Here is a 10,611-nt window from a genome sequence, read left to right on the forward strand (position 1 = left end):
AAGTCATCCAACTTCTTTTCCCTTAACCTCTTTCCTGCTTAAGCCTACTCTATCTATCCATTGTCTCCATTAATACATAGTATAGTTTAACAGTTAAAAGCAAATGCCCAGGAGTCAGATTTTAGTTTGAAATAACTGCTATAAGCTGTGTGACCTTGGGCATGTTAGTTAATTTTGTTAAGCCTCAGTTGCAAAACCACAAAGTAAACAACATGGACATGTGTTCTTTCATTTGGCCCAAGGTGCCTCATCCTTAAATGGAGTTTAAATTGACCCTTTAACTCTTCAATTTATTTCTCCTTTACTAAAACATTTACTTTAGTATAACTTAATTGTCTCAGCTTCCTCTTTCCTACCCATTTCTTAACTTTTTATAGTCAGACTTCCATTCCTACCACCATTCTCCCTAGTTAGCTAGTTTGTAGCTGATATCCAGAAATCTAAATTACTACATTCAAAGGCCTTTCTTTCCTAATTCCTCATCTCTTCCTTTTGCAATTACCACTGTCTTTGAATTCATCTCTGCTGTTTTCTTTAATATTGTATTTCTTTCTACTCTTGAAACTTGGGTTTCAAGTGTTATCTTAACAGTCCTCTTTCTGTATATTTGGAAAGCTTCTTCTTGACCATAACCTTTCTGAATGATTCTCAGACTTGTGTTTTTGAGCCGCTAGACTTTTATATCCAGATAGGATCTGAGTCTTTCTCACACACTGAGCCCAACATGTTTAGGACAAAACTGTTTTTTCCCCAGAATTTATTTTTGCCTGATTTTTCTTTATTAAGAGATTTCTTATTTCTGTGCCTTTCTAGAGAAGGGGTCATTTTCATTCTTCCATACTCCATTTATCAGTGTGCTAAGTCATCTGTATCTAGGAGTGTTTTTTATCTTCAGCTTTTCCCTCTTATTTCTAATGTACTTACTATACCAAACTCAAATTATTTCTAGGCTTAAACAATTAGGATATTATTTAATATTCTTATTCAGGATGATTCTTTTAAAAGTATAGTTTTGACAACATCCCTTTCTTCTTCGGGAATCTTCGATGGCTTCTCATTGCCTATTGAAGAGAGTTCAAGCTATTCATTAGGGCATTTAAGACTTCCTGTTCCTCTCATGGCTTTATCTACTCCTGTTTCTGTGCTCCTATCCAATGTTTGTTCATTTAGTCAATGACTAATTATGTACCCCATATTGTTTCATCACTGAATACAATAGTGATCCAAACTCCCTGCTTCCTTGAAATTTACATTTCAGAGGGAACACAGAAGATAAATAAATATATAATATACTGTCATGTATTAAGATGTATTATAAAAAGAAAAAAGAATAAGAGAAAGGAGATACTGTTCGAGATATAATAAGTGGAGCCTAGGCTAAGTTTTTGTAACAGACCCCAGTAGATACATTTTTCAAAATTCGTTATCTAGATTTTAGTGTAGGGCTTGCCAAATTATGGTTATTGGCCAAGTCTGGCCTGCTGCCTCTTTCATTGTAAATAAAGTTTAACTGGAACACAGCCATACCTATTTCCTATTTGTTGTGTTATGCTTTCACACTATAGTGGCAGAGTTCAGTAGTTGTGACAGATATCCAATGGCTCACAAAGTGTAAAATGCTGTCTGGCCTTTCAGATGGCTTATATTTTAGTGGTATAGTTATGATGATATACCAAGTTATTTAGGGAATTGGATTCCTTCCTCTCCTAGTGTAATCACTTAGGATATTGTCTTCATCTATATGAAGCTTGTTCTTTTTTTTTTTTTTTTTTTAAGATTTTATTTATTTATTCATGAGAGACACAGAGAGAAAAGCAGAAACTTAGGCAGAAGGAGAAGCAGGCTTCCTGCTGGGATCATGACCTGAGATGAAGGCAGATACTCAACCATTGAGCCACTCTGACACTCCATGAAGCTTGCTCTTAAGGAAGGAAATAGAGTTCAGGAAAGCTTGACACATTTTCACTCAAATTCCTTTGGACAGTTCTTAGTCACATATAGCTGAAAGGAAAGTTGGCTATGTGCCCAACTAAAACTCAGGGTGGTGGGTTTGGGGGCATAAGGTAATAATATTTACCCAACTATTAGTCTCTGACAATGTGTGAAAGTAGTATTTTGAACAGGGTAGTCAAAAAGCTTCTGGAATTTCAACAGAAATCTAAAATGAATGAGGGAAATCATATAAATGACTGGAAAAAGAATTTTTTGGAAAGAAGAAATAAAAGAAATTTTACATTCAAATGGGCCATTGCTTCCTGTTTTTAATCTTTTTTCCCCCATGTAACTTTATTAAAAAGCAAGCTATATGGAAGTGTCTGGCACATAAATGGTCAAGTATTGCTTTATACTATTTCCCAAACTACTCTCTTTTGATTCTATCCTTCCCTCTTTGAAGTTCCTCGTTAAGTCTTTAAGGCAAGATAGCTGATAATTCTTTCTCTTTCATGAAATCTCAGGTTACTTCATTTCTCTAGCACTATGTAACTGTTCTGTGTCGATTATTAATATCTTTTATGTTAATTTCTAATATTAAGGTGTTATTTTATTCTAGATTTCTTGAAGGCAGAAATTTACAGTGTTTATTAAACTAGATTGTCATTTATTCTAGAAAAATAATTGAACACTTCATGCTGGTGCTCTCCAGAATAAGTATAAAGTAATAAGTGTCACTTGAAATGTAAATATCATTCACAAGTAAATGGGCAAACCGGATATATTTTCTTCTTTGTTGTAGGTAAATACTGCAACAAATGTGGCTGACTTGAACTCAGTAGTAAATGAATGCTATAACTACCTAGAGCTTATTGGATGTCTAAGAATTATAACATCATTAAGTGATAAATATAGGTTGGCCGAAGACATACTGGTTTACCATGTAATTAAGAGAGTCCAAGCACCCTTTGAAAGGTAATTTGTTTATATGAGATTCTCTCAAATTACATGTTTAAAGTGATTGTCTTATAATGTGAGATATATTTGATAAAAATTTAAGTGCTTTTTAACATAACGCTTTAAAACTAATGTCTTAAAGATGATTACCGTTCTAACCATTTTATATGGAATGGTGCACATGTGTGATGCTTGGGTAGGAAAAGTAATCCTTATCTTAACTTAGTTACTTTTCTAAATCAAAACAATTTTAAAATTCTTAGCATGTAAACCAATTATTCCATTTCTACTCGTCCATTTAATAACTATTTATTGAGAAAAAAATAATGTTATTGAGGACCTGTTATCTGCTAGGTAATAGATACTAAGTGTTCTTTAATTAATAAGGTAGATAAGAGTCTTTCTCTTCATTAGCTGAGAACACTGATCTTTAAACTTTTTGTTCTAGTAATCCTTAAAAGTTGTTTAAAAATATACATTTGTTCTCACATTTTTCTATTTTTTTAATAATATAAAATGTATATGAAAGTAGGCAGAATGGTACACTGTGCAATTACCACATAGATCTATAATTATTAGTCAACCTATGGCCAGTCTTGTTCATCTATCCTACCTTTATTATTGACTCCAGGATTATTTTCTTTTTAAATTTTTTTAAAAGATTTATTTATCTTAGGGAGAGAGTATGTGCAAGCACTAGTAAGGGGAGGGGCAGAGGGATAGAATCCTTAAGCAGACTCTCTGCTGAGTGTGGAGCCCCCACATAGTTTCAGTCCCACAACTCATGAGATCATGACTTGAGCCAAAACCAAAGAATTGGCTGCTTAACCCACTTGATCACCTAGGCACTCTGACTCCAGGATTATTTTCAAGCAAATTCTAGACATAATACCATTTCAGAAGTGATCATTTTTTAAAAAGATTTCAGTATCATTAACTCATAGATTTAAATATATTTGATGTGTTCTCAGACATTATACTTGACTAACCTTACTGAAAGTTCTCATTGTCTCCATGTTTGGTCATTGCAAATCTTTTTATGTTGTTTTCTTTTGAGTTCTTTTGATGTTGACCTTTTCTTGGTATACGGTAAAGTATTTTAGGCTCAATTTGTGCATTTTGGACTAAAGAACTTTTGTTTCTTTGAATGGGGAATGGTATTTCAAAACAACAATCTGGATGCTAGGGATACTTATTTTTGCCAGATTGGTCATTGTTTCTAGGCCCTTTCAGTAGACTTGAACTAGGACCTATAGGGTTTTTTTGGTTTGGTTCTGGTTTCAGTTTTTTAAGGTAAAATACATCCTGAGTTTTACTGATACTTCAAATTCACTACTAAAAGATTTTTAACTTTTTCTTTGTCCCATGTTGAGAATCTCCATTATCAACTTAAAACAACACAGGAGAATTTAAGAGTATGAAATAATTACGCACTTGATTTATTCTGTTTCATAAACAGTCCCAAATAATATTGCCAAAATTATCACCAATAACATTATTATTGAGAACAGTTTAACATTTTTCTAGAGTTGTATAGCCAAATTACTGTATTTTAAAGACATTTGGAATATTTATAAACGTTTTCATTTTTTATTTCATTTTTAGTGATTTTTAAAAATTGTATTTTATTTTAAAATTCTGTAAAATATTTACATGGTTCCAAAGCCAAAGCTGTAATAAAAGTATATTGAAAGAACTCTGTTCTATGATACAAATTGTTTTCAAAGAAGTATAGCTTTCATCCTTAACACAGCTACTTTTCATCCCCCTATAAAGTCATCATTTTAGTGGCTTTTATTGTTTGTCTTTGTATTATTTGTGGGGTTTTTTTTTAATGATAGCAGATAAATATATATAGGCATGTGTACTAATTTATTAAGTAAATAGTAACATACCAACATTTTTTTCTAGTCATTTTTTAAAATTTGTAATATATACTGGAGATCACTCCATAGTAGTAAATACTTCTATTTTTAGAATCTGTATCACATGGCCTTTTTCCTCTGTGTGTGACATTTGTCATTGAATTTTGGGCCAGCCCAAGTAATCTGGATAGGGTGATATCAAGATCTTTAATTATATCTGCTTAGACCCTTTTTTCCAAATAAGATTGCATTCATAGGTTTCAGGGAAGAGGATGTAGACTTATTGGCAGGAGGTGGGGGCTGGGGCTCCATACAGTCTATCTCAGGATGAATGACAGTATTGGAATCTATTTCTGGGACATGCCTAGAGCTGCAGCATGAAAATGAGCTTGGGAATTCCCACACCTGGTAAAATAGTTCCTCTGCAGGTGGTTTGTAATAGGGTGCTGAAGGGGTATATGAAGAAGTGGGATTTCAGATAAGGAAATTCATAGGACTTGGTAATAAGAAAAGGAAGAGAAAGTAGTTGAGAACTTTTAAAAAGATTTAGTATACTAATTTGATGGATAATGGAGGCATATACGATCAGTTATGGTTTAGATTTTAGTAATAAGGTGATTAACTTTCTTTAGCACTTAATAAGTTTGGGTGTTTTGAACATTGTACCCATTAGGCTGTTGGATATATTTCTGGACTAGAGATAATAGATTTTATCGTGATGAAAGTATACCTGCTAAATACAGCCATGGGAGAGAATAAGGGAGATGGGAAATTGGCCTTGTTACAGATCCATGAGGCACAAACAGCTACATTTTAAGGCAAAAAAAAAGCAAGAATAAGCCTTATAAGAGACTTAAAAGATCGGACCAGAGAAATAAGAGAAACCAGGAAGACTGATGCCAAAGAAGGAAATCATTCATAACCTAGGGCAATTTTTCCTCAAGAGTGGAATAAAAGTGAATAGGAAATTAGCAAATGAAGACAGTGGCGACAAGTCTTTCAAATAGCTTTTCTCAAAGGAAAACATGGAATGAAATGAAATTTCTTTTTCTATTTAAAGATTGGAAAGATAAGCACATTTTTGTGCTCTTGAGAAAGCCAGTAGAAGATGGTAAATCTGTAGCAGGGTACCTGAGGAAGTTGGTAGGGGATCCAGAGCCATAGGTAGGACTTAGTCAATCTGCTAGACAAAAATATACCTCCATTCGTTCTTAACAAGTAAAAATGTGCATTTAAAAAAATTTACTTGTTATTTGTATTTTGTAAATTACCCACTCATATTTTGCTAATTTACTATTAAATTGTTCTTTTAGAAAAATGATTTGTATTTTGTATATTAGAGAAATTAGTTTTCTGTCATGTATATTAAAATATATTCCCACTTTGTTTTGTCTTTGGTAATTTTTTTTAGCAGTACATAAGTTTAATTTTTTTATGCTTAACGTTTTCTTTATTGCTCTTCTTGGCAATTTCTAGGAAACTTCCATTTTCATACTAAAACTAGCTTTGAAGAGTAAAAATACTTCATAGTGTACTTTTTTTCCTCTCAAAAATTGTTAGCTAATTTTACTTTTATTTTTTATTGTTTGAATTTTAAAACTTTTATAAAATCAAATAATGTAGGCAAATAAAATTAATTTATATAATATACTTGTTATTGATTTAAAAGTATATCATATATATCTGTCTTATATATTTTTCCTTGTATCTAATGTATGTGGTAGTAAATTAACTGGAAATGTTAAATTGTAATTTTAATACCAAACGTGTATAAATGTTGACTTATTGTTTATTTTCTCTTAAGTTTTAAGCAGGGTCTGAAAACTCTTGGTGTTTTGGAGAAAATTCAGACTTACCCAGAAGCATTTTATAGCATCTTCTGTCATAAACCTGAGAATCTTTCTGCAAAAGTCCTTAGTGATCTTTTTACAGTATGCACATTATCTGATGTCCAGGCTTTGGGGTTTTGGAACAGTTATTTACAGGCTGTTGAGGGTATGTGGATGTTTTATTTTTACTTAACTGTCATGGAACATTTATTTCAGTATATTAATCTATTTATTTGAGTTTTGTTTTTTGGTAATGAGACTTTCATCTGCTAACTCTACATTTATAAAATTTATTTCAAGACAAGTGTATATGACTGAGTTCAAAGTGATGAGGAAAGATTACAGAATTCAATTCTGCAGTTTGTTTTCCTCTAGATAATTTGAGGTGAAAGGCATTCTTCCTAGAAAACTTTAAATATATGGGTGATTGCCACAGCATAGAATAATCTTAAAGCTAACTATCATCTATTTCATCTTTTTCAATTTTAAGTTGGATTATTGTTCATCTATTGCTTAGGGCTGTGATGATGAGATTTATAATGGAGCATTAGCTATCTAAAATCGTTCCATTTAATAGAGTGGGAAAAGATTTAACCTTGAATTGAAACTTCGTTTTTAGCTATTCAGTTGTTATATACTGTTTAGTTTATCACTTTGCATTTGATGAACTAGCATATCAGATAGTGATGACCTAGAAATGGCTTAAAATTATTTTTACTATCATGCCCACTGACCTCTTGGATTATATGATAATTTTATCTTAGAGAAGACATTCAAATATATAATGAGTAGTTCAACTAAATGATTTTCTGAGTTATACTTTGAAGTTCAAATAAACATTTATTGAATGTACTGTTTTCCTGTTACTACACTTGACCTGGTGATTTATTTTGCCCAAGATAGATGTGAGAGTCTCTTAAATATTCCCTGTCTAGTTGGGAAACAATCTGTGATGATAGTAATATATATAACACAGATTTTCTTTTCTGGTAAACTTTTCAGATGGTAAATCTGCAATAACAATGGAAGACCTTCTTATTTTTGCAACTGGTTGCAATTCCATTCCACCTGCAGGATTTAAACCCACTCCTTCAATTGAGTGCCTTCATATGGATTTTCCTATTGGAAACAAGTGTAATAACTGTTTAGCTCTTCCAATCACCAATACGTATCAAGAATTTCAAGAAAATATGGACTTTGCCATAAGAAACACTCTAAGACTAGAAAAGGAAGAAAGTTCTCATTACTTTGGACATTAAAATGTTTTGAACAAAGACATGCTTCTTTAAAAGCTGCTATTGATATTTTTTATTTTGGAAATCTGTCAATTTTTAAACAAACTTGTCAGCTTCTTGGCCCAATAAAATATATGATATGAACATAAAAGAATGTTTTGGCCAATTTAAGCTAGAAAAATTTTTGTTAACATGTGCCAGTCAAAGTTGGTGGTATTTTTCTATTAATATACATGTGTCATAAACTGTAATATAGTTTTAAGACAGCTTTACAGACTTTTTTCAAGTATAATAGCATGATATATATATATATATGTATATGTATATATACACAAGAAAAAAAACCTTATAAACCTGTTTCTCCAAATTAGGATTAGCTATACGATGCCACAATGATTTTTCTAGTTTTATGTAATCTTTGAGTTATTTCTTATTTTATTTTAAAGCATTAAATAGAAAAGCTAATTGATAAATCCTGTTATATGAATCAAAGGCATATATTCTGGAGCATGTGTTATAAGCATTTTTTCGAGAATGGCACTAAATTGGTTAAAAATGTTTTTAAATTACTGGTTTATATTAAAACAGATCCACAGTGCAATTAGATTATGCCTAATAGGAAGTATTATATGAGAAAGCAGAATTGCACAAATATTCTAGAACCTACGGACATTCCATAGTCTTCAGAACACTTCCAAGGTGGAAAAATAGTTGAAAATACCTTAAAAAGTGTTTAAAGGCTTGGCTCTAAGCATAGGATTTTTTTTCTCTGTATCCCATGTGTGGTATTAAACCACATTATGTCTGATCCAACATCATTTGGGGTGTCTCCGTTATCTCTGTGGATTGCCTTTTTGTAGGTTTGAGTATTTGACAGTTATTTATTATCTAGTTGGTTGTATGACAGGTAAACTGGTACCATTGCATTATATAGTTGCCTTCTTTGCTCTTGAAAGATATGTTATTGTATAAGCAATGTAGAAATATGTAAGAGAAATACAGAATGAAAAACCCACTCTAATCTCACCATGCAGAATTACCTACCGTATTTCATTGTATCTTAGTATAAACTACCTTTCCTTTCCTTTTAAGCTTTATTAATGTTATTAAAAGTCAAAGAATACCTAAAAGTAACAAGAAATCATGTAATAATGATTTGAAGATATATAGTCCTATAGTCATGTCCCCATGTTTATACTCTTGCAAAAGAAGAAAGTGGAAGTTTTATGTTCCTAATCTGTTATCAAATATAAATAAATGAGTTTTCCACCAAAGTAAATTTAAATTGGATGAGAGGTAAATCATTATGAGAAGTTGGACTTAACCATATAGTTTTTTTTTACTTATATACAAAGCAGGTATCAACTATAATCATAATCTCATCCTCTTTAAGACATCTTTAAATTATTGAAGTTTTCAAAGAAAAACAACATAATACTGGTGATATATCTCCTAATACCAAAGGAAAACTAAAACATAATCCTGGTATAATTTTCTTTGTTATATATATTGACAGACCCAGCAAATTAAAGTTTCATTTTAACATGAAATTTTAAAGAACATTATACAAGGCATTTCTTTGTCTTGTCTTGAATTGTGAGATCATCAAAAGTAATTAAAAGATTAAGTTTTGAATATCTAATATAAACTTCAAATATGCCATACAGCTTTTATTCCAAATGTGTTGATAAATTGGATATTTTTCAGTTATACTAGTTTTTATAAAATTTAAAAAGCCATTAAACCAGTAGAAACCAAAAAATTAAAGCTATTTTCTGGTTCTTTGTAGTTTTAATTTTTCCTACAGTGGTAGTTAAAACTAATGAACATTCACACAGTTGGGGGGGGGGTGGTAGGGATGCAATGTGCTTGGGTTGGCTATAATTAAAAACAGTTGTTTCCGTTCTTCATATCATTATTTTATGTGTAGACAGGGCCTTCAGGATAAGGTCTGATGTAAATAATAATTTAGGGTATTGACATTTTAAAGTGATGCATACTCATTACAAAGCATTTTCTAGGTTTAAGGATGTTTCCATTAGCTTGATTTTTTAGGTTAGTCTGTATAGTAAAGGAGAATCCTATAGGTTATTTATTTTCTGCAATGTTACTATGTCAAATGGTTAATATTGTGATATTCTTTTTCTATTCATTGTTCAAGCCAGTGCACAACTCTTAATTGATATTGTTAAAGTAATTATGCTATAAAGTCTTATAAATGTATATTTGTATTTCTTAACTATTTCAATCCTCTAAATGCCATATATTTCAAGTTTGTTTTCTATTGCTCTCTACTGAAGAAAACCATAAAGTCATCTATTGTATATCTACTGTTAATCTTTGATTAGGTTTAAATTCATTTTTTTTTTAGACACTTTTTAAACCTTTTGGTATGGGAACTTCATTTGAAGGCCTTTTATACAATTCTTTTTTTTTTTTTTTTTTTTTTTTTTATTTATGATAGTCACAGAGAGAGAGAGAGAGGCAGAGACACAGGCGGAGGGAGAAGCAGGCTCCATGCACCGGGAGCCCGATGTGGGATTCGATCCCGGGTCTCCAGGATCGCGCCCTGGGCCAAAGGCAGGCGCCAAACCGCTGCGCCACCCAGGGATCCCTATACAATTCTTTACTATTCTTATGCTTCATCATTTTAATGCTTTAGTATTTAAGGTTAAAATTTCTTTAAAATGTCTCATCAGAAGCTGGGTTATGATTTTATACTTTATAATATTTAATTTCCATATTATGAATAAGCCATTATTTGGGTCAAGTAAAAAGCCTTCATTTGATTAC

The 10,611-nt window shown here is 31.6% G+C and overlaps 1 protein-coding gene across 4 annotated transcripts in view; it reads left to right on the forward strand.

The window, feature by feature from the left end:
• The window catches only part of G2E3 (G2/M-phase specific E3 ubiquitin protein ligase), a 56,553-nt gene extending 46,413 nt beyond the window's left edge, over positions 1 to 10,140 (forward strand). For all 4 annotated transcript variants that reach the window (XM_026007652.2, XM_072761308.1, XM_072761306.1 and 1 more), the window contains 3 exons: positions 2,735 to 2,907; positions 6,559 to 6,749; positions 7,586 to 10,140. In XM_026007652.2, the coding sequence (XP_025863437.1) occupies positions 2,735 to 2,907; positions 6,559 to 6,749; positions 7,586 to 7,842 (621 nt within the window). In that variant the 3' untranslated portion in view covers positions 7,843 to 10,140. The remainder of the gene's footprint in view (positions 1 to 2,734; positions 2,908 to 6,558; positions 6,750 to 7,585) is intronic.
• Positions 10,141 to 10,611: the final 471 nt, after the last annotated feature.

This window comes from Vulpes vulpes, chromosome 6 (genome assembly GCF_048418805.1).
Source record: "Vulpes vulpes isolate BD-2025 chromosome 6, VulVul3, whole genome shotgun sequence".
NCBI lineage: Eukaryota > Metazoa > Chordata > Mammalia > Carnivora > Canidae > Vulpes > Vulpes vulpes.